The sequence below is a fragment of the Balearica regulorum genome, chromosome 3, assembly GCF_011004875.1.
Source record: "Balearica regulorum gibbericeps isolate bBalReg1 chromosome 3, bBalReg1.pri, whole genome shotgun sequence".
NCBI classification, from domain to species: Eukaryota; Metazoa; Chordata; class Aves; order Gruiformes; family Gruidae; genus Balearica; species Balearica regulorum.
Genome location: NC_046186.1, coordinates 64,492,926 through 64,518,194, shown reverse-complemented (window position 1 = coordinate 64,518,194; position 25,269 = coordinate 64,492,926). Strand labels below are relative to the sequence as shown.

The window sequence follows — 25,269 nt, the reverse complement described above, 5'->3', positions numbered from 1 at the left end:
CTCTTGGAAGTGACTCTGCAGATTGAGCAGAGTCAGAACAAATGGAGAAACTTGAATTTATAACATATCTGCATTAATGACTACATTTAAATTTGTAACACAGACTGAACTTTTATAATGGATTAGGGTTTTTTATTAACCCATTATGAATTACTTACAGGCTAAACAGTTTTCTTTCTTTAGGTTTTGGGGTTTTTTTACCTCATTTGTACACAGCTCTCACCCTCATGTTTTCTGACTTGCCCATTTGTGTAACTGGACAATGACGGGGTAGCTGATCAGGCTGAAAACTAATTTTTCATTTATTTGGGGGCAAAGAAGTTTTCTACTATCCAACCACAGCTTAAAAGAGGAAATGCATTGCATGCAGAGAAAACAAACAGCAGACAAATCAGTTCTGCCAGCCAGCTCGCTGTGTCTTCTGCAAAATCAATCCTGCAGTTGTCAAATATTTGCAACGTGTGCAGTAGAGCAGTGAGCAGCGATGTCAGGTCTGATCCAGCTTTTTCGTGCACTGACAGCCGAGTAGCACAGACTCGGGTTGTTTAAACAAGTTACGCCCCTTCAAAAATACCTTTCCACGAAGAGTATATAGAATCCTTTTGGATTGAAAATACAGAATGAAAAGAATAAAAATGTGATACGCTGTTTTCTTTCTAGGTATGACTTGTGTTATGTTTTGGGGTTTTGAGAGTTTGGGGGGGGATTGGGGTTTTGGGGTGGGGTTTTTTTGTTTGGGTTTTTGGGGGTTTTTTTGCAACTTAATAGCAGCTCAGTTAATTATAGGAAGAGTGGAAGGCATATGCCGTCCCTGCGGTCCCATCCCAGAAGATGGGAACCGTAGGTAGCGGTGTGTGCTTTCTGCTACTAGATTTCATACAGTTGAAGCTTGTGACAACAGCAGCCCCCATTGCGACCTGCTGCAGATGTGATGAAACGCAAGATCCGTTCTAACAGGTAAGGAAGGCTTGCAAACACTTGCCTGAATGGCCAGAGGGCAACTTTGCCATTCCTCAGCCTTCCTTCCATGTGGGTTCATCCCAGGCATCAGTCTGGCCTTAACAGGCATTAGTACAGTGCCTGTGTCCCCCCCGCCAAATCTGAATAGAAATTGGAACTAAACACTGTGGATTTGGGTGATGAATTACTGAGTGACTTTATCAGCTGCTTCCAGGGGGTGCAGCAAAACTAGCAATTTTATTTGAGACATGCCAAATTTCATTTCCTGTAAGAAAAAATATGGAACAAAGCTTTTTGGCAAATAAGTATCACAGCATGGTCTAAATTTTCTGGTTAAAAAAAAAACCCCGTTAACTCGAAACTAACACCTCTGAGAAGCGTGAAAACCAGTTATGCTGAGCGTGGAGGAGTGTCCTAAAAAGCTCAGCACACTGATTGCTGAATGCCAGGAGACTGTATCCACACAAGATCTGAGACACTATTTAAGAAACAAAAAAGGCTCATAAAATTACAATATGTTTACGAATGCAATAGTGATTAGGAGATGGTGGTGGTGAAAATTGCTGTTAGAATAGAGTCCTTTTCTAGTGTTCACACTCCTTGGATGATGCAGAGGTGATACTGAGATTTCAAAAGACAACCCCAGAACTGAGCCACAGGCTGGAAAGTGTGATGCTTGCAAATGAAACCTGCAGAAGAGATGAGTGAAAGGCACTTTCTTTTTTTTAAATTCTTTTTTTTTTTTTTGAAAGAGCATTTGCTCTTTCTGCAGCCCAAGCCTTGATGATAAATGTGGAGGCAGGCATCCCGGTTCCTTCCGTCTCTTCCCCCAGCGCATGCCTGCCAATCTCTCGCCGCCCTCATGGTGCGTGGTGATTCAGCCCGGCGTGGTCTGTGGTCTGGACGCAGGGTTTCGGTGATCAGGAACAGACGACTAATCGCTGCCTACAAAAAAAATGAATGCATGGGTTCTATCCTACCTGCCCTGGTAGTATTTCAGGGTATTTCAGGCGTGGCCTCAGCTGCTGCTGGTGGCAGCACATCAGAGAGAGCAAGCATCAGTGCTACCAGGTTTTGACCTTTCCTTTCTTTACTTTAGTAGGTGGACCAAGAAAGCATGACTAATATTTGTGTTGTACCTCTCTGGGCTTATCTGTGTTTTCTGCTGGCTAAGGGATCACTTGGCACCTTTCCTATACTATTAAGATTGCCTAAGCAAAACCAACAACCGTATTAATTCCACGTGTCTCTAAGCTGGTGGGTTTTTTGTCTGTAGATGATTTGGTGAGGGACTCACAGCCTAAAGAAAAGCAGGTCTTTTCTCAATGGGCTTAAACAAGCTTCGGCACTCCTTAGCAGTAGGGGGGGAAAAAAATCATAGGGTTTTTCAAATGAGAAAAAACCTGATAGTTTTAAAATAGCTTGTTATTATTTAAATAAAAGACTTTGAACTATTTTGGGGGTTGGTATTACTTACAGTTCCTAATGAACACTGATGCCGTTTACTAACATTCTGGTGCAATTCAGTGTCTTGTACATAGTTAAATAAATACCGTATGTGCAAATAATGATTTGCTACTCAGTAAGCCTTCAGCAGATCTTCATCTTTAATATGTTCAAATGTCTCACTATGAAGATGCAGCTATGGCATTGGGATTTTCTAACTCTAATCTTTAAAATGTTGACTCAAGCCTTTTAAGAGTGAGAGCTGAACAGTCTGTACCTATGGGCGGGAAGCAGTGAAGGGACACTGTGCAGTGAAAGTCAGCCTTGCTTCCTCAGAAACTTCTTTGTCAGAACCCTTGTGATGCAATCCCTCTTCCCTGAAGGGCAGGGAAAAAAAAAAAAATCCAAAAAGTCCCTCCTGCCTGACTGTGGGTGGTTTTGTTTTTTTTTTTTTTCTTTTCTTTTTTCTTTTCTTTTTCTGTTTTTTGGGGGTTTGTTTTGTTTTGTTTTGTTTGGGGGTGAGGGTGGGCTGTAGGGGAGTGCGTGTGTGTGTGTAGTGATTCATTTTCCTAGTTTCCAAGTTCCCCCTTGCTACATATGACACACCAGAAAAGGCTGAGGGAACCGGGTCCATTCAGCTGGGAGAGGCGACAGCTGGGGACGGGATCTAATGGCAGTTGACAAGTATATAAATGTTGCAGAAAAGACAGACTTTTCTCTGAGGCCCCTAATCAAAACACAAAAAGCAGCTGTCATAAGTTACGCTTAGATATATGGGGGGAAAACTCAGGCTGGCGGTGGTTAAGTGTGGGCTAATGCTGCCATTAGCCCCGCTCTGAGCATTGGGCTGGGACTGGATGACCTCCAGAGCCCCCTCCCAAGACGGGTTTGTCTGTGAGTCCGTGCTGGCTGCATGGAAGGGTAAAAGACTGAAAACTGTGGCCCCAATTGAGAATAGTCTTTGGGTCCGGAATAATCCAAACCACTCTTTTTTTTTTTTTTTATTGTCTGTTTGTGTGAAATGCCACAGATGAGAGAGACTTGTCCAGCCTCTGCCAGTTACTAGAAGTATTCTCGGTATGCTTTAGGAGCTTCTCCCTTTCCTTCATCTTCCTGCACCCTTACCCAGGCATGTAATCAAAACCCATCTTCACTGCAGATATGAGTGACTCGCATCTGAAAAGCCAAAGGTGGTGCTGCAGAAGCAGTTCCAGGGTTAAATTTTCTCCTCTAATGGATGAGAAACCACTCGCTCAAGGGAAAAAGAAAAAAAAACAAACAAAAAAACCCCAAACCAATGAGATGGTGCTATCAGGTTGTATGAGTCAGGCAGCTCCCAGCAAGAATGTACTTGACTTTTAGCTCTGTGTAGCAATATTCAATCCTCCAGAGAATGAAATCTGTTTGCCCAGCATTTGGATAGGTTTTTATTCCAGGAAAGGAAAAAATTCTCATGCCTCCAGTTCTGTGTCTGGTCACAGAAACATCAGTACTGATGTTTAACTAAGGTTTGGATCAAAAAGATGCTTCAGTGTAAGCTAGGGTGAGCTAGTAGCATAACTACTTCTGTGGAGTCTGCTGGGGAAAGTAATACATTTTTATTTTCCATTTCTTCATAAAGTACCATTCAGAGAATTCTTAAACAGTATTGTTTCTTAAAAGTTCTCATATTTTAAGTAGCACTGCAATGCATGTCATCCTATAATGTTCCTCAAATGTTTTAATTTTTAAATGTACTATATGTAACTGTACTCTGTTAAACTCAAGATGTGTGTGTATGTACACGTGTCTGTGTATGTGTGTGTGTGTAGCTGGTACTCATTTGACTATAGCTGTCTTTATCATGCAAAGCATGACTGAAGTTGATGAGGACAACGTCACAGATGCTAATAACCTGGGGATTACCAGTGGCTGTTTCAATAATCACAAAAAATTACGTGAAGAGTTACAGATTACATCAGACTACCAAGCCCAATCACAGATAAAGCGCTATCAGAGTGCAGCGTGTAGGAAACCCCGAGTTTTTCCACGTGGTAAGCGCTTCTTTCCCCGTTTCACCACGCCGCAGAGCAACCTTTTCGGAGCGAAACCCGTCGGCGCCGGGCAGGCTGGCCCTCAGCTCTGCATTTATAGGAGGAACCGCCATCAAAAGCAATTTTGGCAAAGCTCCACGCTTCAGCTCCTGGCAATAGGCTGTTACGTGGGGTACGGGAAGGTGTGTTGGTACAACTCAAGTAAGCAAATATGCAACCTGTGACTAAACTGATGACATTTCTGTCTGGCAATTATAAAAGTTCCCTATTCCCGCATTTGAGCTTATATAACATGATGAAATACTAATTGCATTTGGTGTGGGGAACTTCTTAAAGGTCATTGGATTTTGAAAATGTGCTTGGGAAATGGATAAACACCCAGCCAGTATTCTGGCGACCCCCCAGGTCGCCTTTCTGCCTTCTATCTCCATTTGGGTTTTTTTTTTCTTTTCTGCATTTCTTCTTAGTTCATTAATTCCCTTAAGTGGGTTGACTAGTTAATTATTTAAAGGTATACATCTAGAGTTTTAACATATCTGCTGCAGGTTTGGTGTTTGGCTCGTGAGGTAGAGGTGATCAGCTGAACTGAGAGCCTGCGCCCATGAATCTGACCAAGGCCAGCTTCTTCATTAGATGTTGTTGTTTGTTGAGGATAAGCGATTGCCTTTAAATAAAAAAATACCTTCATTTGAACCAGAACTTGCACTTTTCTGACCTGACAGGTGTTTTGCTTCTACCTTTTCCCAAAGTAAAGATGATTGTTAGGCAAATTTTTGTTTCTGCAGACAGGTAGTCTTCACAGCCATTATTTCTTTGGTGGGCGTCGTTACCTATGTCATACAAAATTTAGTTTTTTCTCTTCTTGCTTGTCGATGTGATCTTGCAGGAGGAGAATGCATCCTGACCTTTGCCCAGATGCAGTGGTGTGCAAGCACCGAAGCACACGTGGATGTCAGTGCCGGGGAGTTTTTGGAGAGGGAAGGGTGAGGAGCAAGGCTGGGCAGAGGGGCCAGCAGGCTCCCAGCTGCCTCCAGCGGCACCGCGTTTGCTGCCAGTGACTGACTCGGCTGAGCTTTCCATACATCCCAGGAGCATGACACCTGGCTCCCACCGGGCAGTTGTTGACGCGGCATTGAAATGTTTACAAACACAAAGCGAGATCGCTTTCGCCGGGGAGCCCCGGCATCCCCAGCCCTGGGGTCAGGCTCGCAGGGATGCGTGTATTGGAAAGGCAGGATTCGGAGGACAGCGGTGCCAAACGCCAATATTTGTGCAGACGGCGTCACGGCACACCCGCACCAGTCAGGGCCTGGCAGTCTGAAAGTCCAACGCAGAGTGGCACTTTGGCCGGATGGGCTGGGCTCGCCTCTCCGTTCCCTGTCTAGAGGCTGGCAGTGCTGCGGCTGCCCCAGCCTCCCAGCATCTCTCCAGCAGCCAGCGTGGTGGTGTGGACACGCCGCCCAGCAGCACGGCTAGCAGCGATTTCACAGCCCCTCCTTCCTCCCATGATATATGCCTAGATGACTTCCTGCCGCCAACACACCTGCAAACCTCATCTGCTTGCATTCGACCCGAGGACAGGCCACCAAATCAGATGACATCCCATGGGTATGTCTTTTACATCTTAGCAGCAAAATTTCTTGCATGTTTCAGCTCTGAGTGACAACTGAGCTGAAAAACAAACAAACAAACAAACAAAATCTTAGCATGGCAAGCAAGCAGGCTCATGTGACAAATTTAGGGGATATAAAGCAATATTGCCAGACATCATTTGGGAATTAATGGCTAAAAAAAAAGGACCTTTGTCATCCTGGTTTTCTTCATAATTACTTCCAAACTTCAGAGTGACCACAGCTGCCAAGTAAGAACAATTGCTTATGTTTAATTTAGAGCAACTCATATGTTTTTCAGCTAACTTAAACCAAAGCCAAACAGGGGATTTTGGAAACCGCTGAAAATAAGGGGAACTCTGGAGTGTTTAACAATTACTTCCTCATAAGACATGCCCAAGAGGAAGAGAGATGCTCTTCAGTCATGGAGCTACTCTCCTAAGCATGAGGGGGATCACGCTTTCCTCCCTCTGCTTACTGATGCACCTGCTTCAGGATGAGATAACCAGTAAGTAAAGGCTTTCTGCTCTTTTTCTGTGTGGGGAGGGGGACGCTGGGTCTGTTATTGAATCTCTAGGTGAGTCAATAAATCTCTAGATCTTTTGGTGGGTTTCAAAAGTCCTGTAATTTCCAAATTAGTCTGTTGTTTTGTCTTTGAAGGTTCTGAAATGCAGCTAAAGCAAGCACACTGCCCATTGAATTTATTCATAGCTGTGTTACCAGTTTCAGTTCAATTAGTACAAGTCTTAGTGGATTCTGTGATATGCCAGGGACAAAGTTGCAGTAATATAGAGTCATCTGGGTCAAAAAACCCAGAAAAATGTTAGCATTTGGATGCTTCAGAGAGGTGGTTAACTCATTGTCATTTGTAACCATTGCAGTTTGAAAACAAATTATCCTGAGCATTGCCAGGCAGCTTTTTCCAGTAATGCAGACTGGAAAAGCAGTGAAGCTCAGGTTTCTTTTTATTAGGCAAGAGCTGATAAATATGATTACATCAATTGTTAAAACAGCTATAATCCTTGTAGGTTAAAGTTGAGATGTGGAGGAAAGGGCACTCGGCTTGAGCTACTAACGTGGCTGCTTACTGCAGGCTCTGTAAATTGATCCGAAGGGTTTGTTTCCAGGGATGTCCATCAGGCATCTTTCACAGCAGTAAACTCATGAAGGAAAAATTAAAAAAAAAACAACCACAAAAATACCACAAAACCAAACCACATGAAAGCGTTCCTTTCATTATACTGTGCATGTTTGTTCTGTAACTGCTAGATTTGATCACTGTGACTTGGAAAGTTTTGAACATGAGATCCAGGAGGTTTAACTTCCCTGTGGTCTGCTAGCCTGAAACCAAATGAGCTGTAGCAGTACCCCTCCGATTTGAATACGGAGGAGTGTATCTGTGACAAACTCATTACATTATTGTTCCTTATTATTTGCAGCAATTTTAGTTTTGGAAAATCAAGACCTGAAAGATTCGATTAAGCCGCAGAACGTAGAGTTTCGTTCGTTAAACTTCAACAGCACTTTGCATTGGCAGCCTGGGAGGGCCAGAGAGGCAAGAGACACGGTCTACTTTGTGCAGTATAAAGTGTAAGTACCAGGGGCACTCCAGCCTCCCACCGGGCAGGAGGCTGTCCCTGCTTGGGATGTCAAAGGGATTTCTCAGGTGACACGAGATATTCTCTCCATACCTTGGGAACAGCCACATCCTGCTCAGCTGTCAGCTCTCGGTTGTTCCTGCACTTATCGACAGCCCATCAGGTGCAGCTGAACAGCCCGAGGCAGGGAACAAGCACCTCCAGCAATACGTTCTGCACCCTCATTGCACCGCAGAGTTGCAGAAAAATGTAGTTTGCAGGGGACTTCTGCCCAAAGCAGGTCTAGCTGCTTCTGGGTACGTCTGCAATAGGACGTTTAAGGTATTTTGGTGGCCCACCCTGCCCACGACAGTGCTGCAGGGCGCTTCGCATGGCAAACTTGAGGCAGCGCTAGGGGCTGGTCCTCAGAGGAGGTATGCTTGTGTTTCTGGCGCACCTGGTGAGCACCTGAAATCACCTTTGAGAAATCAGTTGGTAGAAACAAGCATTCTGCCCATCTTTAAACACACTCACCAAAGCTCACCCGCCTCTCCCGAGCAGCAAGCGTGCAGCAACTTCCTACAGGGCTGGTAACCCACGTCTCTGCTTTAGGTTTCTTTCAGAAAAGACAGAAACCTGTAGCTCCCAAACGCCCATGAAATCAATCTTCCCTGCCATCAAGCTGAAGAAGAAAGTTAATTTCCATGGCAAAACACTTGTCAGTACCGCCAAGTTAAAACAGATGGTTGGTTAAAAATCTGTACTTAGCCAGTTGGCGACAGCTAAAGCTTACATCCTTCCTCCTCGTTCTCCATAGGTATGGGCAGAGCACGTGGCAAAACAAAGACGAATGCTGGGGGATTCAAAACCATGTCTGTGACCTAACGAAAGAGACCTCTGACATCCAAGAGCCTTACTATGGCAGAGTGAAAGCCGCGTCGGCTGGCATCTATTCCGACTGGAGCCTCAGCTGCAGATTCACTCCCTGGCAAGAAAGTAAGTACAAACATATGGGTCTCTCTGAGAAAGGAATTGGATTTTCTGTGGCGTGGAATGCATCATTTTTGCTCACAATTTGCAAACATGAGTTATCCTTTTCTAGCTACAAAGCTGTACCAAGAGAAGTTGCGAGCCAATAGCTCTCAGGTGAAGGGTTGCAATAAAATAATTTTCCCCACACTTGGATGCCAGCCAATTATGGATAAGTTGCCACTTATCTATACTTAGGGGATCAGAAATGCCCAGCTCCCTTTAACGCAACCCCTTCCTCAAAGCATGGAACTACAAAAATGATTTCCAGCCGTTTTCGGTGCTGCTGGCAGGACTGGGCACAAGGTGGAAAAGAAGGAAACGTTCTCTGCTTGAGGGGAAAAGGCAGAAGAGAGCTGAGTGCTGTGTGGCCACCATTCTTCTTGCATTTATGTGTTTTCCTGACGGCAGTGTATTTAGAAAGGACATGGGCAAAGCTTTTAGTTAGTAGTCGTTATAATCCCATAGAATGTTAGAAATTGGCCTGTCAAAACACTGAACAGTACCAGTAAGTTCCCTGTGAATTAGCCAGTTTTCCCTCACTGGTCAATGCAAAATTGAATCGTGAATGTCAATGCAGGTCACTTGAGAACCCTGAAGTGCAAACCACCTTGAGCTTCTTGTACAGATGAAACCACAAGGTTTGACATAAAGCAGTACCTTGCAGCAGCAACAGCCCATCTTGCCTGGTGCCACCTCCTCCTGGAGAGATGCGTGGGGCAGCGGCTGTCCTGTCTCCCCACATCTCTGGGGCTGTACAGCTATGCAGACACTAGTTTGAACCCATAGCTGTGTTTGACCAAGCAGATTGCAAAAATGTTGAAAGTAATGATTGAAACTACATCCTTGACATAACTGGAATGGTTCAAATAGCTGTTTATGCAGGCCAAGCACACAGATAAATATGGGGGAGTAAAAAAAGTCAGGGTAAAGAATCCAAAGCATCTTGTTTGACCGGCCTGCAGTCAGCAACGTGTAGCTCTGAGAGATTTCAAAAAATTTGGCTCAAAAATAGGTTTACAAACATGGGAAATGTCATCCCCAAAAGGTCCCAAGAAATAACCACCAAGAAGTAAGGATTTGCAAAGTGGCAGTTCAACAGTAAATACAGCATAATATAATGTTGGTAACAAGAACAATAGATCATTGAACGAATTCAAATTGTGGTCTGAGAGACATTATTAATAAACTATAATTGTATTCATAGCTTTGGTGTTTTTCCTTAGCTATGATAGGACCTCCGATGGTAACTGTGGTTCATAGCAACAAATCCATAATACTAAAGCTCCAGGCTCCGCGTTCTCCTTATAAAAGGAAGAGAGGCAGCATGGTACCGATGACAAATTATTATGATCTGCTATATCAAGTCTTCATAATTAACAACTTGCTAGATGAGGTAAGTACATATTCAATATAAATCCTTTACCATTGAAAAGCCAGGAAACTACAGGCACACCATGCTTGTTCTATAGTCGAAATAGTCTTCTAGGATTGTGAGGGCATCCATGACTGGGTAAGTATTTGAAAACAAAGCAGGTTTATTTTTCAGGAGTTAAATTTGAATGAATTGAGTTGTAATTCCTCCCTTCATTCTTTTCCATCAACTTAGTATTTCATACTCTAAGGCCTAGATAAAAACAAAAACAAAACCACCCCCCACCCCCAAACAAGCAAACAAAAAAACCCAAACCAACCTGGGACAAGAGAGGAATTTTAGGGAGAATTTTCTTCAAAAATCATAAATAAATCATTAACATTGTCGAGTTCATGCAAGTCCATGTGCTGGTCTGCATCTGCTGGCCTTATCAAACATGAGTCACAGACACACTTGCTGGGGCAATGCGTTTGACTGGCTGTTTTTACTCTACTCTGAAGCAACACAGAGCCCTGGTGTACGAAGGAAAAGACAAGGTTATTAAAATAGAAGATTTGAGGCCCGGAGTCAGTTACTGCATTGTGGCTAAAACGTACGTGCCAATGCTGGACCGCAGCAGTGCCTACAGCAGCAGGCAATGCACCATGCTGCAGTGACAGGGCTGGCACCTCTGCAACAGGTAAGTCACCAGCTGAAACTGGAGATGACTCTGGGAGTCAAAAGCTATCCCCTCACCAAAGACAGATACTCTCCAAAAGGAGAATAAAAGGCGTGGCATAAAAACTGCCATCCCATATGACAATATTAGCCAGAGTTCTTATATCATCTCAGGTAGTTTCACATCAGGTAAGAATGATACATCTAAAAAGATTAGATGAATGGCATGGATAATTATTTGCATTCTGGCATGGTTCTCAGAAGCACCTCCCTCTTCCCTTTCTTTAAAGAGTTATATGTAGTAATGCTTTCATCAATTTTTATTGCTGTCAAGTAATAATTAACTAGGAAAATGAGTGACCTCCAACTTTATTAGCATGCAATTCTGCTGCAAGCTCTGCAATTCTGTTCAGGGATTTATCTGATGTATTTAATTCAAATGAGCAGGTCCTCTTTTCATGGCCACTCTTCAGGTGTAATGTGTTTAGAAATAAATCAGTTATCAAATATTTCATGCGTTTCCATGGGCCAAAATGCAAGAGCTAGCTCAATTAGCTGATCTGAAAAATCTGTTTATTTACTTACTTCCATCACTGGACTATCTTCACATATCGTATGCTCAGCAGAGAGATTTACTATCAGTCCTGACTTGCAGATGCTAAGGCACAGAGTGTATAAAGACCTAAGCCAAAGTTGACTTCACTGTCATTGGCCTTAGCAAGCTGAGATTTGGGTCCTTTCTAGAGGTAACGGGGAAAACTGGAAAAGCATCAAAGTTTGAACCTGTGCTTCTGTTCTTTGTTCAGTACCCTCACTGTGAAAGATTTTCTTTCTTCTGCTTCATAATAGAATGCATTATGTTGGTCTCTCTTGAGGCTTGGTCAGTGGATTTAGGCTAAAGAGGGAGCCAGTTTCTAGGTGATTTTCCTGCATTTTTGCTGGCTTTCCCAGTATTGTAAAAGGCTGGAAGCTCTGGTTAGAGCTGGACTGCTGAACAACCTGCAGAGGTACAGGAGAGCTGCAGGCAAATGACGTGTTGCATTTTCAGTTAAATTGAATACCATCCAGGTTAAATGTGCACTCCAGCAGCAATTCCCTTTCTCTTCTCAGTTACAGGGATAATGGCGGAAGATGCCTCCCATCACAGATCCAGCTGTAAATCGACATCTGTGGTCTGTGTCTGGAATACATACTTGGATGCTTTTTAAATTGACCTTTGCTACATTAAAGGATTTGATTCATCACAATGATTTTTATGCTACATAAAGGCCAAGAATTCTTTCTATGTCCTATATTACAATTTACAATGGTATATATTTGCATTTACAAAGAAAATAATCTTGTAATATAAAAAAAAACCAGCCCACAAACACAAAAAACCACAAAACATGCAAAAAGCACTTGTGAAAATATCCTTAAGATTGTTTCTAGTGTTTTTCTATTATAAGCCTTGGAATTAAAATACAATTTATAAAATAGAAGTTTCAGATATTTTATTTCTTCTAGAACAAAGCTTGAAACAGAAGATGAAAAAAAGTGTCCTTTCTTTAAAATAACAACTGTACAGTACAGGAGCATACCCCATGCTCACAATGTCTTCATAGTGCCCTCAACATAACGTTTGTGATAGTGAAACCAGAATGTGATTAGCCAAGAGCTCATTTAAACTGAAACAGAAAAGATCCTCACTTTCAGTCAATGACAGACAGTTAAAGGGAAGAGACCTCTATTTCAACCGTTTCACAGTAAATGACGAGCAAATCATAGAATCATAGAATCATAGAATATCCTGAGTTGGAAGGGACCCATGAGGATGTGACCACTTCCCTGGAGAGCCTGTTCCAGTGCCCGACCACCCTCTCAGGGAAGAACCTTTTCCTGATATCCAACCTAAACCTCCCTCGTCGGAGCTTCATGCCATTCCCTCGGGTTCTGTCACCGGTCACCAGAGGGAGATCAGTGCCTGCCCCTTCGCTCCCCCTCGTGAGGAAGCTGCAGGCCGTGATGAGGTCTCCCCTCAGTCTCCTCTTCTCTAGGCTGAACAAACCAAGGGACTTCAGCCTCTCCTCATACATCTTTCCCTTTAGACCCTTCACCATCTTTGTTGCCCTCCTTTGGACACTCCAATAGTTTTATGTCCTTTTTGTACTGTAGCCCTCAAAACTGCACACAGTACTCGAGGTGAGGCTGCACCAGCACAGTGTAGAGTGGGACAATCACTTCCCTAGACCGGCTAGCAATGCCGTGCTTGATGCACCCCAGGATACGGTTGGCCTTCCTGGGCAGCCTGGGCACAGTGTTGACTCATGTTCAACTTGCTGTCGACCAAGACCCCCAAGTCCCTTTCAGCATGGCTGGTCTCCAGCGTCTCATCGCCCAGTCTGTATGTATAGCCAAATGCTGACCATCATTTGTGATTTCTAATGATTTTACTCCTGCTAGTCTTCATCTCACAAGGGAAAAGATTTCTTGGGCAAGGTCTGGGTAGATATCACCCCGGGATGGAGAGGTGAAGTGGCTTTTCCACATCTGCAAGGTCTGTAACTAATGAGAATCTTAATACTTAACTGCATTCTGTTATTGCAAATTAAATGAGAGGAGGTGAGAGTGGGCCAGACACAAGAGACAAAGCAAGCCCTAGGAAAAACGGAGCTCCCTGCTGCATAATCACTACCCACTTTTCCCTTTGTTCACATACACAAAAGTGGAGTAGATCAGTTTAAACAGCAGACTTCTAGTTCACCTAAGCCGCATCCAAAGCATTGTTCATGGCCTGTCACTAACACCTCACCTGGAGGCAGCACCGCTGAGAGCTGCATCAGGACACTGGCAGTATGTGATTGAGAGGAGGCTGTGCTTAAGTAAGTGAAGGCTGGTCACTCTTCTCTTTACCAAAATAAAAAAGGGCATTACATATTAAATATTTTCACCATCCACTTCTAACACATGATAATTTGAATGACTGGATTTGCAGGAGTCTAGCTGTATCCTCAAATCTAGTCCATAAACCCAGGTTTCTTTCATCATGCTTCCCTTTTTGCTCCTTTCCCATTTCTTCCAATTGTTTTACCCACCCATATCCCACAGTTTCTTAATTTAGGTAAATTTTTTTGGGAAGCGAGGCTTATTAAATCTCTGTATAGTACCTAGAGCCATGACATCCAGCACTGCCCTGCCGGCCCTCTTGTGCTGGCAGAACCACAGTAAAACTGTGCAGGCAAACTATTAAGAAATCGCCTGTCTTTTATATTTCAACAGTGGTGACTTCATCCACTCGTGGATTATCACAGCCTGAAACAGTATCTGTAGTAATTCAAGTTCTTTCTCAAATTCACTTCTTTCCTCAGGGCAGCTCATGTTGCCATCGTTACACAAAGATAAAGCTTTAGTAAGGTAACATCTACTAATCCTAGTCAAGGAACAGGCTCCAACAATGCCGGGTACTGTACCTATGCCAGATGCAGAGGATGAAACTATTTAGGGCTCTCAAAACTTCAAGAAGACATTAAAAAAAAAAAAAAAAGAAGAAGAAGAAGAAGTAGAGTCATAGGGCTGCCTGAAGCATTCAGACCTGCTAGAAACATAGCAGCTGCCATGCTATGGATCTATGGAGATGTTGGAAACCTGAAAGTTTCTCAGTTTGATAAAATAATACAAAATATGCAGCACTTATACTGCAAAAAACAATGAAAGGTCTGAAGACATCTTGCACTATTATGTTTGCTAACCAGATTTCACTTCCTCAGCAACAACTCAGGCTTACAGAAAGCAGCCCAAGAGTTGCAGGAATGACCCACTTCCATTCTGACAGTACCAGGATTTATTATTGCTAACACCACGATGTTCTGCAAAAGGCAATTTTCGCTTTCCATTTGAAATGCAAATTTTCTGTCATCTCTGCTGTGACATGTAATTTTCCTGGGGAAGGGTTTGGTAAAATGACTGGTGCTGTATTTTTTCTCTGCAGTCAGCGGTAGTGGCATGCTCCCAAGACATGCTCCACTGGGCTCGCAGGAGGGGCCTCCTGCAGGGAAAAGTACTTTGCTATAGCATATACCAGTTGGGTGATCTACACTCACAGCTTCTAGATAGCATTGGTAATGTTGTTTTTTTTAAACAACTTCATTGGTGCCTTAGCCTATATGCTGCTGTTTACATCTCCGTGAAGGGGGGAACAGAGGAAGAGCTCACACAGGCTCTAAACTACAGCTGGGGCTTTCTTGCAGTTTGGGAACACCTGGAAAAGTGAGCTCCGGCCCTCCTCCTCCTTCCCCTTCCTCCTTGTGGACACAAAGACACCATCTGCTGTGGGTCCACCTCTCCAGAGCTGCCTGGGATGGCACATGGCTCCACGGTGGTTGGCGCAGATGCACACCACTCAGCGCAGGATGCTTTTACATTGTCAGCTTGACTCCTTCTCACCATAAGTTTGCAAGGTCCAGCTGAAAACACCCTTCTCTTAGGGTTTTTTAGTCACTTACAGAGCATTTTCTAACAATGCGCCAAATGCCAGTTTCTGTTTCAGGAAAGAGAGAAATAAGTGTTAGCTTCTAGGGCTATGGCATAGGGTGGGGAAGACTAAGCAGCGTAACAATAGCAGGACTTGTGCAACCCATTCTGTAAGCCCTCGCCTGCAGTGTCACCAGAGGATGTCTGCAGTCATAGGCACGGCCTGTCGCAGTGGCCTCGTCTGGCCAAGCAGCTGTGTCGCAGCTGAGGGTCCTGCTGATAAGACATAGATATTGTGCCTTTTAGAGTTTGCAGTTATTGGTATTCGTTTGAGGTGGAGCCCATCCCACAAAGGCCTACTCTTCTGTCTTTCGTGACCACCGCTGAACATTATCTTATCTGTTAGATGGAATAGCAGCTTATCTCCCACCGTAAATGGCTTTAACTTCCCGTTCCACCAGCACTCAGAAGAGCAGAATCCAACTACCAGAAATCCAAGAACGGAGCTCCGGGAAAAGCTGATAGAGCAACAGCGATGGACCAGATGCTCCAGCCTTATAAATTAGGAGAAGATTATGCATAGCCAGCTGTACCGTATAAATGCCCAGTTTTATACTATGCCATGATCCTCGGTGTTTATCATATGGTCTAGCATCTGGCCAGTCCTGTTCATACTTCCCATATATCTGCCCTCATCAGGTGTGGACTTGGGGTTTATTTATTTGCACGACTTGATCTCAGCTAAGAACCAATCTCATGGCCCAGGGGTGGGGTGCTGTTGTGAAATGACGTTGGCTTTTGCCACAGATCTATCAGACGTTATCACGTATTTCAAGCTGCAGGGAATTAATCATAAATAGGTGGGGTTTTCTGTGGATTTTCTATGGATTTCAACATTTTCTGCAACGATGAGAGATACTAACCTGTAAAATCTGTCTGATAAAAAGAAGAAAGAAGAAAATAAACTCCAAACTCCTGAGGGTTAGTTTGTCACAAAGGACACAAAACAAGGGTATTTCTGCAAAGAAGTGGAGATAAAGAAATGACACCAGTGTTGATGGTCAGGAAAGTTACAGTCTCCTTTGCAACTTGCTTTCAGAATCTTTTATAAAGTGCTTCCAAGGAAATGAAAAAACCTTGTCAATTTAATTCCCCAAACGATGATATCAGTGGCTGTTTTATTGCAAGTGTTACATGTTGAGTCCACTGAAGGCCCAGCTCAAGCAGTCATTGCTGCCAGAATTTTGGCTTGAGATGGGGAAAAAGGGAACGCTCAAGCCCTGATGCTTACGAGGGAAGTTCAAAAAAGGGAATTCCTGAAAAGGCTCCATCATCTGAGGTAGATACTGAAGACCCACTAACAACTTTAATTTCTTAAGTATTGTGCTCTTTTCTAAGGCAGTGGGCTCCTGATTGCTGAGTTGCCTTAATACCCTCAATGCTGACAAAATGCAGCCCAATAGTATCACACTCTGAGGACCAGGCTCTGCATCTTTTTGCTGTCTTTACTTTTAAACATAGAAACAGGATGACAATGAAGAGCCATTGTGTTAATTGCTATACCTACAAAAGAGCAATTGGAAAATTGTTATTAAATTCATTTATTTCGGGTAATGTTGTCTGACACAGCTTTTTTTTTTGCTTTTTTTTGGGGGGTAAGAAATCATACAAATCATAACAATTTCCAAGAAACAGCCATAAGCTCTTATTTTTCAGTTTGTAACAACAGATGAGTATTTTTTAACATTGCTTCTTATGGGACACTGGGTTTATTTAATAGCTGACAAGCACATGATTGTTATAGGACTGGGCTAACCTCTGATTTCTGGGTGTGGTGGGCTGACCCTGGCTGAGGGCCAGGTGCCCACCAGAGCCGCTCTATCACTCCCCTCTTTCATTAGACAGGGGAGAAAAGGTACAACGAAAAAAAACAACTTACGGGTCGAGATAAGGACAGGGAGAGTTCATTCTCTAATTATCATCACAAGCAAAACAGACTGAACTTAGAGAGGGAATTCATCTTATTTATTACTAAGCAAAACAGAGTAGAAGAATGAGAAATAAAACCAAATCTTAAAACACCTCCCCCCACCCCTCCCATCTTCCCGGGCTCAACTTCACTCCCGGCTTCAACCTCCGCCCCCCTCAGCGGCACAGGGGGACGGGGAATGGGGGTTACGGTCAGTTCATCACACGGTGTTTCTGCCTCTTCTTCATCCTCAGGGGGAGGACTCCTCTCATTGTTCCCCTGCTCCAGCGTGGGGTCCCTCTCATGGGAGACAGTCCTTCACGACCTTCTCCAACGTGAGTCTCCTCCACGGGGTGCAGACCTTCAGGAGCAAACTGCTCCAGCGTGGGTCCCCCACGGGGTCACAAGTCCTGCCAGCAAACCTGCTCTGGCGTGGGTTCCTGTCTCCATGGATCCACAGGTCCTGCCAGGAGCTTGCTCCAGCACGGGCTTCCCACAGGGCCACAGCCTCCTTCAGATGCCTCCACCTGTTCCGGCATGGGGTCCTCCACGGGCGGAATCCCCACACCCCCTCATCCTTCCTCCATGGGCTGCAGGGGGACAGCCTGCTTCACCATGGTCTTCACCACAGGCTGCAGGGGAATCTTGCTCCGGTGCCTGGAGCACCTCCTCCCCCTCCTTCTGCACTGACCTTGGTGTCTGCAGAGTTTCTTACATCTTCTCACTCCTCTCTCTGGCTGCAAAAGCGCTCTCTAACTGTTTTTTTCTCCTTCTTAAATATGTTATCACAGAGGCGCTGATTGGCTTGGCCTTGGCCAGCGGCAGGTCCGTCTTGGAGCCGGCTGGCATTGGCTCTGTCAGACACAGGGGAAGCTTCTAGCAGCTTCTCACAGAAGCCACCCCTGTAGCCCCCCCGCTACCAAAACCTTGCCACGTAAAACCAACACACCGGGCTAAATTCTCACTATACATTCTTATATTGGAAATAATAAAGTTCCTAAAAGTTATCAGCAAAAAGAAAAACAACAAAGTTGTCTCCATTAAATCAAACTTAAACACTATCAGAGTGCCTGTGAAGTCACTAATCATGCCCTGACTGGAATGAGAATCATAGAGACAAACCTGGGGGACAAACTGCTGGAAAGGGCTGATTTAAGCTCTGAAGAATTAGAAAGAGTCTGCAGAGCAGCACAGCAACTAATACAAGGAGAGAAGACAAACTACGCACAGAGAGGGGCTGGGAAGTAAAGAGCCTGCAGCATCAGAGCGGAAATGCAGGCTCCAAAATAGGAGCAAAGTGATTTGGCCAGCAACACAGTCTAGCTGCTGGCACAGACACGAAACAGTTTCTGCCTTGGAAAAGGACTGCTATGTATGTATGGAGCAAAACTATTTTATACGTGTCCATAGCCAAGAGAGGATATAGCTGTAAGGACACAATGTTTATGTATTCTGCTCAGAGAGGCTATTTCATCTATTTCAGCAGCAATCTTAGAGGGCAAACAGCCATTACCAAGAGGATTTCAAAAGCTGGAGAGAGAAATTTATCAGTGGAAGAAGCAGCATTCATTGCAACTGTTCAAGAAACCAGCATAGACACACAGTGGGACTCGATCACCTCAACATAGGTCCCTAGTGCCATTTAAGATATGTCTGAGCTTCCAGAACATTTGCATATGGTTGGCAGATACAGCAAGGGATCTGCAGGAGACCCTCACCTCCCTGGGGCAGTAGCTGAAGTCATGAGGGGACATCCCACAGACATGCACTAGACATCTACGCTGGGGTGACTGAAGCTCTACCCCATTTACTGAAATGCTACTGTAACGTACTAATGGGGTAGTTACCAGCTATAAGCTGGACCCTGAAGTCATGTGTATATGATTTCTAGGGTTACGTTAATAAATCTGAAGAGAAAACTTGGTTATAGGGATGAAACACTGATGAGAAAATCTTGGGATCTACATTGGAGTTGCAGGGTGCCTTGGGCGCATTAGTCTTTCTAATGCCAAGGGCCTTCCCTTTGCATTTGAATGATTATTTTTACATTTGAATGATCTTGTGGGAAATGGAGTAGGAAGATTGAAACTCTGAAAAGTGAATGTGAAGGGACTGCAGAAATTGAATGAGATCCCAGTTGTCTGGTACGGCTTTATGGCATGTTCCTTCTGAATACCTTCCTGAAGCTGATTCTCTCCCCTGGTGAAATATTGCTCCACGCTAACAAATACCGTGAAAAATTATGCCAAAAATACATAAAAGGATTAAATAAGTTAAATCCTTTCAGCTGCACAACAAGATGTATCATAATGCCATCTCTGAGTGCACAAGGCCACCATCTCTTGCCAAGTTGCTCTTTAATGGTGTTTGCCATAAAAAGATAGATTTCTAGAAATAACAGGAGACGCAATGAAATAAAGTGTAATGTACTTTGAGTCCTCAAGTTTTGAAACAGAAGAACCTGGGATCAAGCAGAAGCAATGGGAAGAGCTGAGCAGGACGTCCCCAAGACTAGGAAGTCCAGCATAGGGAGATCTATTATTGTATATGTTCCAGGCATGCACCTCCTTGCTCTGCAAGCTGTGCTACCACCTCAGAAAAGAAGCAGAGCCACAAACAAGCAAGAGCTACTGCAGCTGTGCACTCCTTTGGTGTAAGGAGTGTACTGCAAACACAGTACCTGTGATACACTGGAGTAAAACTGGCCAAAATGGCTTAGACTGGGAAAGATACTTTTTTCCTCTAATTTTTATACCTGCTGTGTATTAAAGACAGCTGAAAGCACCAACTCATATTACCAGCAGCCATCTAAAGGAACATTATGTTGGTCGTTTTACCATGACTGACCATTACAACAAAAACCATACTGCTACTTCCAGATGAAGTAGGAAAAGTAACGTTTTAGGGCTAGGCCATGAACATGTTCAAAGGAAAGAGCCATGCATTGGTGAACCCAGCACCTGGTGAGTTGTGGCCAGAAACATGACCTCTCAAGGTCCAGTGATAGCCAGTCACGTTATAGGATAAGATGGGGAAATGAGGCCAACAGGGGAGGGCAAACTGAATAGCAGACAAGCTTCAGTTCATTTTCCATAAGCCCCTGCACTGCATGTGAATAGAGTCAATGAAAACACTTCCAGACAAATATTTCTAATGAAAAATTGGAATTTTACTGAAAGAAAAAAACTCCACTTATTAAAATATCTTTCATAACATCACATTTTTCAAGTGAAAAAACGAAACAAATTTCTCTGTGGCCAAAACCCCATGTCCTTCATTTTCTGGGCTGTAATATTTCCAATACCATGACTAAATTTCCTGGAGTAGGACGGGAATGGAAGTTTTCCGTGACAGCTCTGATCAATTTTTATCAAACACATTCAGTCAGAGCTCATACTCCAATCAGTAACCTTTGGGAATGCTTTCAGTGAGGTGCTATTTCTCTGAAAGCAGAATAATTCAATAACCTTTCCTGGAATGCAGCATACACCCATGACCTGAGGCAGGAGGTAAGAAAGAGGACATTGCTCTGCACAGCCTTCAGTCCTAAGAAGGATGTTCTTATCAGAAGTTGAGGTTACTCTGATCATCCTCTGCTTCTTATTAATGACCCCCTATGATTTCACTAACCAGAGGCAGACGTATCAGCATTACATCGACATGAAACCAAAGAATCTCCCCCACCTCTGGTCAGGCCTCTTCCCTGCTGCAGGGGCTCTGCTGCTGCTCACTTTGTGCAAGTTTTGCAAGTTACAGCTCGCAACACCTCATTTCCTTGCTGTGCTGGCTAGAAAAGAAGAAAACAGCAGAAACAACACCCAAGAAACTTCTGCTATGTAAACATGGGGGTCCAGATATCTTACTGAGGCTTACACATAGCAAACTGAGTATTAACTCCCCTCTCTGCATTTCATTTTGGAATAGTGCAGAGCGGGGTGTACTGCTATAAGCAATCTACTATTAAAACCATCTATTTAATGTTTATAATCCAAGTGCCACTGCTAGTATTTCTAATGAATTTCAAGACTTGAGCAAGCCAAAGACTGAAGTGTGACCAGCCAGTGGGCCAAACCAAGGGACTGGAAATCATTAAATCCATATCCCTAGGGAAATCTGCAAGCAGGCACAACAGAACACAGAAACTAGCTGCTTGTATTAATGAATATGCTAAATTAATAGTAATATTTCTCAAGTAGAAATGGGTTTGAGGCACTTATCAAGGCCTTCTATGGCTTATGTCCCCTACCAGCCTTAAAGCATTTCAGTTACCTGGAGAGGAACATGAGCAAGTTCACCAAGAGAAGGTCAGCTAGTCCAGTGAGTGCAAGTCCTAGGACATCCTCGGGATATGAAGAACACAGAATTGCCCAGAGTTATTTACAGTTTCTTACTGGCCAAGTAGGAGAAAAGAGTGAGAGGTTCACTCTTCCCTCTTGGCATTCTTCATCTTGCATTGGCTGCCATTACTCAGGAGCCTGCATACATAATCCTCATGAGCAATTTACTCATGTGTCAAGAAGAGCTTTGAGGTAAGGACTGAGCAGGTACTACGCAGTGGTACCGGACATAATGGGTGTGGATGACCATAAGTTGGGGGTATTGTCGCAGCTATTGCAGAGAGGTTGTGGAGCACAAGTAGGGACAGACTCTTTGCTTGCTATAAGCTGTGCCAAAATCTGGACCAGCTTTCACAATTCGATGGCTAACTTCATACCATGACACAGGCCATCTGCATTCACTTGCTTAGAGACAGCATCTTAGCCACAGTCTGTGTAAAAACACCAGGTGTGAATGTTTCACTGCCACAGAAAAATAAGAATTACTTGGCAAAGAGAATCTTGATTTCAAAAATACGAGGAAAAAAAATCAAATCTCAGTCATAGGTATAATTTCTTTGTATTTGCTAAGCTTATCTAGCTTGGATGGGCTGTGCCTGGAAAAGTGCATTTCAGAACTGAGGCTTTAATGAACATTTGCACTCCCTTTATTTGTTTAAAGAAAAGCATAAAAAAACCTGAGAATGAAACAAAGTAGGTTTTTTGTTCCTGAAATGGGTCTGCTTTTATTTTCTTGGAAGAGGTACATTTCTACTCAGTGCACACAGCTATTTCTCCACAAATGGAAAAAAACAAAGCTGAAAAGAACAACAGCAAAATCCCAAATCCCAAGGCAACATTTTCTAAATAAACCAGGGAACTATAAAAAGTCTGGCTGAACCATACATGGGATTATACTGACATATTGTGGCAAGACAGCAGTAATGCAATGCCTTTACCACTTCTGTGACCGTAAGCTACTCTGCTACTCTCCTCCCTCTGCCTGAGGAGCAGAGAGAAGTCTGGGGTCCTCAGACCCAGACTGAGGACAGAGATAAGGAACTTGAGAAAATACATAAGCAAGAACTCGTGACTGGATCCTTCCAATGCTTCTAGCTGTGGTATGTGGAACGACTGAGTCGTTTCCACATCTTAGCATAGTGAAAAGTCTCATCCAGTTACGGAGAGGCAGAGCAGATTGCCTCCCTGTCTTTGAGTCCAGAGCTGAAAACCCTACACCCCACACAGCTGCAGCTGTGCCTTTGGAGGCCTCCAACCCCTGAGCTTTCAGCCAGCCAGAAAGCTCTTTGTTTTCCAAAAAATTATCCCTGAATGACTCAGTTGAATCATCTTTCCCATATCACTGATACTTTGGGGGAAAAAGTTCAGGCACAAGCTGTGCCCTGAGACATGACATTTTCAGAGGAAAAAAGAGCAGGCAGACAAAATAATTCCCAGAACTGTGGAAATGAATAAGCCGTCTGGACTGAAAGTCCCCTCTGCCATGGTGACAGGCAGTCAGGCAGGACCTCCCCAGCCTGCAGAGCTCAGAACCGCAGTTTTAACAGTTTCAGCTTTTTCAAATAAGAAAACATATTGTGAGCATGGTCACTGTGTACTGCTCTTTCCCAATGTAATTTCATCACCAGGTGGAACTCCCCCTTTGTCTTCCCAGCAAATGCCCTAGGCCATTCATAACAAAATATTGCCATCTCCCTCTAATGACTTCTAGTACTAATTTTTCTTCTAGCATGGACTTAGAAAGCCTTTCAATCCATGGAGTCAAAAGAATCAGACTTGCTGCCAGAGAGCTACAACGCACCCTAACCAGAGAACAGTTGTGGTAGGGGAGTAAAGAATGATGTGAACCAAGGTTGACCAACTACGGTGCCACCACACCACCAATTACACAAGCTGGAAGACTTCTGCAGAGTTACTTGGTGCACAGCAACAGTTGTAACCTTCTTTCTGGGCTATGAGAAAAGTTTCAAACACAAAGCCTCTTTGTGTGACCACACAGACTACAATCATTTAAACAGCAAGCCAGCTAGCAGAGCTCATGTATCCTAGGTAAAAGGAAACATGCTCCCGTGAAGAGCCCTATTCAGAGATCATTGACTTCAATGGGGATTACTCACCTAAATACCCCTAATTTCAGAGTGCCTTAAAACCTTTAATGTATTTATCTTTGCAGTATCCCTCTGAAAGGGAAGGGCTCTAATCTGGTCTATAAAGATATTCAGAGGTGTTTGTAAAGATATACAGGCACCCAATCACCTTTGAACTAAGAGATTTGCTAAGATTACATGGAAGGATTTCCTGCAGTGCAGGAAACTGGACGTTGTTTTCTCTGCTCTGAGAATCTCAAATACTAGACTGCTGTGACACTGCCTATCACTCAAAAATAATTATCACAGTAATACATGAATGCCAAATTTGAACAAAAGTCTTCCTTTGCAATAAAGATAACGACACAGTCAACTGACTCTGTGGTTAAAGGTCAGCCTGAATCATAAGCACCAAGTAATTTTAAGGGGAAATATCCATTCTGGCATGCTGCATTTCCAAAGGTGCAGAAATCTACAGAACAGCTGGCTCAGCAGCAGACGTGATGCTCCCTTCTCTGAGTCCACCCTGAATGACTAAAGACACATCCCTTTTTTTGCTACTTGGAAGAAAACACTAAATAAGCAGCAAATCATTTTCACTGAACAAAAAAGTATGCTTTCTGCTTCAGCAGAAAATGCCCCTCATTTACTTCTCAGGTCAACAAAAATGTGGATTCTCAATCTACAGCTTGAGATGTTTTAACCACTGCTATGTCCTGACCTTTTAGCCTCTGTTGTAATTAAAAACAGATTCCTACCAATGGCACTATTGTATAGTAAGTGAATTGCATGAAGCAGCAGCATTTTTGGCTCTGCTGAACTTTTTATGTTGAAATGAATTTAGGTTTGTTACTCACTGTTGCCTCACACAGTACTTGCCTCCTCAGGCGCAGGGGAGCGTACGGCTACAGAAGAGCTGTGACTAGTTCTGTAAGAAACCTGCAGTCTCCAGAAATGAGAAGGCAATGCCTGTTCTGCCTGCTGAAGGAATGTTTTGCCTTTTCTGCCTACTGAAGGAATGTTTTCTGGAAGTGAATCAAATGTGGTATTATTACCTATAGTAAAAGCAATAATTTTTCTATGGCTGCTGGCACCAGACAAAGTTCTTTCAGAGCCCTACCACTGTCTAGTGCGTAATTCTCCTTTCTGTCCTGATACAAATGTCAGTTGTCGGAAAAAATACAGATACAAATACAAAATGGCTTGAGGTTTTCTCACTAGAAAAATAAAAAGCATTACCTGTAAAACACTCAAAGTACACCTGATGTGAGAGGGTTTAAATCAGTGTTTCTTTCATATACTTACAACTTCCTTGGCCAGAGACGAAAAAGTTGAAGAAAGCTATTTCACAGCCCAATGCTTCTGCTGCTGCCTTGCACTAGTCATTATTTTGGTATTTTATATTACCACAGAGACTAGAGAAAGCCTCCCCAGGCAACGTACGGCTCCCTGGTTAGCACAGCCTAGTGTCACCCTCCTGCTCTGTACGAGTCGCTGCCCACGTCCCGGAGGAGCGCACTCAACCGCTGTGGGAGTGAGCTGCCCCTGGCCGGGGGGAGCCCAGCGAGGACTGGGGCAGCCCACCTGGCACACGCCGCGGGGCCAGTAGCCTGATTTTGGTGACACCCATCTTTATCTCCCAAGCAGGCAGGGAGGGGTCAGCAGGCAGCAGGGCAGCAGCTCCTCCAGGGCTGTGCTAGAGGGGGCACCCATAGGGGAGCAGCAGCATCCCTCCGGCAC

General features: G+C 43.9%; 1 protein-coding gene across 1 annotated transcript; it reads left to right on the top strand.

Moving 5' to 3' along the window:
• Positions 1 to 5,789: 5,789 nt before the first annotated feature.
• On the top strand, positions 5,790 to 12,154 carry IL22RA2 (interleukin 22 receptor subunit alpha 2). Its single transcript, XM_075748209.1, has 7 exons — positions 5,790 to 6,047; positions 6,351 to 6,557; positions 7,489 to 7,639; positions 8,444 to 8,622; positions 9,882 to 10,051; positions 10,531 to 10,709; positions 11,798 to 12,154. The coding sequence occupies exons 2-6, from the start codon at positions 6,461 to 6,463 to the stop codon at positions 10,684 to 10,686; spliced, it is 753 nt and encodes a 250-aa protein (XP_075604324.1). The 5' UTR covers positions 5,790 to 6,047; positions 6,351 to 6,460; the 3' UTR covers positions 10,687 to 10,709; positions 11,798 to 12,154.
• Positions 12,155 to 25,269: the final 13,115 nt, after the last annotated feature.

Bases quoted from the DNA above. Each gene is read 5' to 3' on its own strand.
- IL22RA2 (XM_075748209.1), top strand. From the start codon at position 6,461: ATGCTCTTCAGTCATGGAGCTACTCTCCTAAGCATGAGGGGGATCACG. The intron at 6,558-7,488 runs GTAAGTAAAGGC...TATTATTTGCAG, and splicing joins GCTTCAGGATGAGATAACCA to CAATTTTAGTTTTGGAAAAT. The intron at 10,052-10,530 runs GTAAGTACATAT...TCTACTCTGAAG, and splicing joins TTAACAACTTGCTAGATGAG to CAACACAGAGCCCTGGTGTA.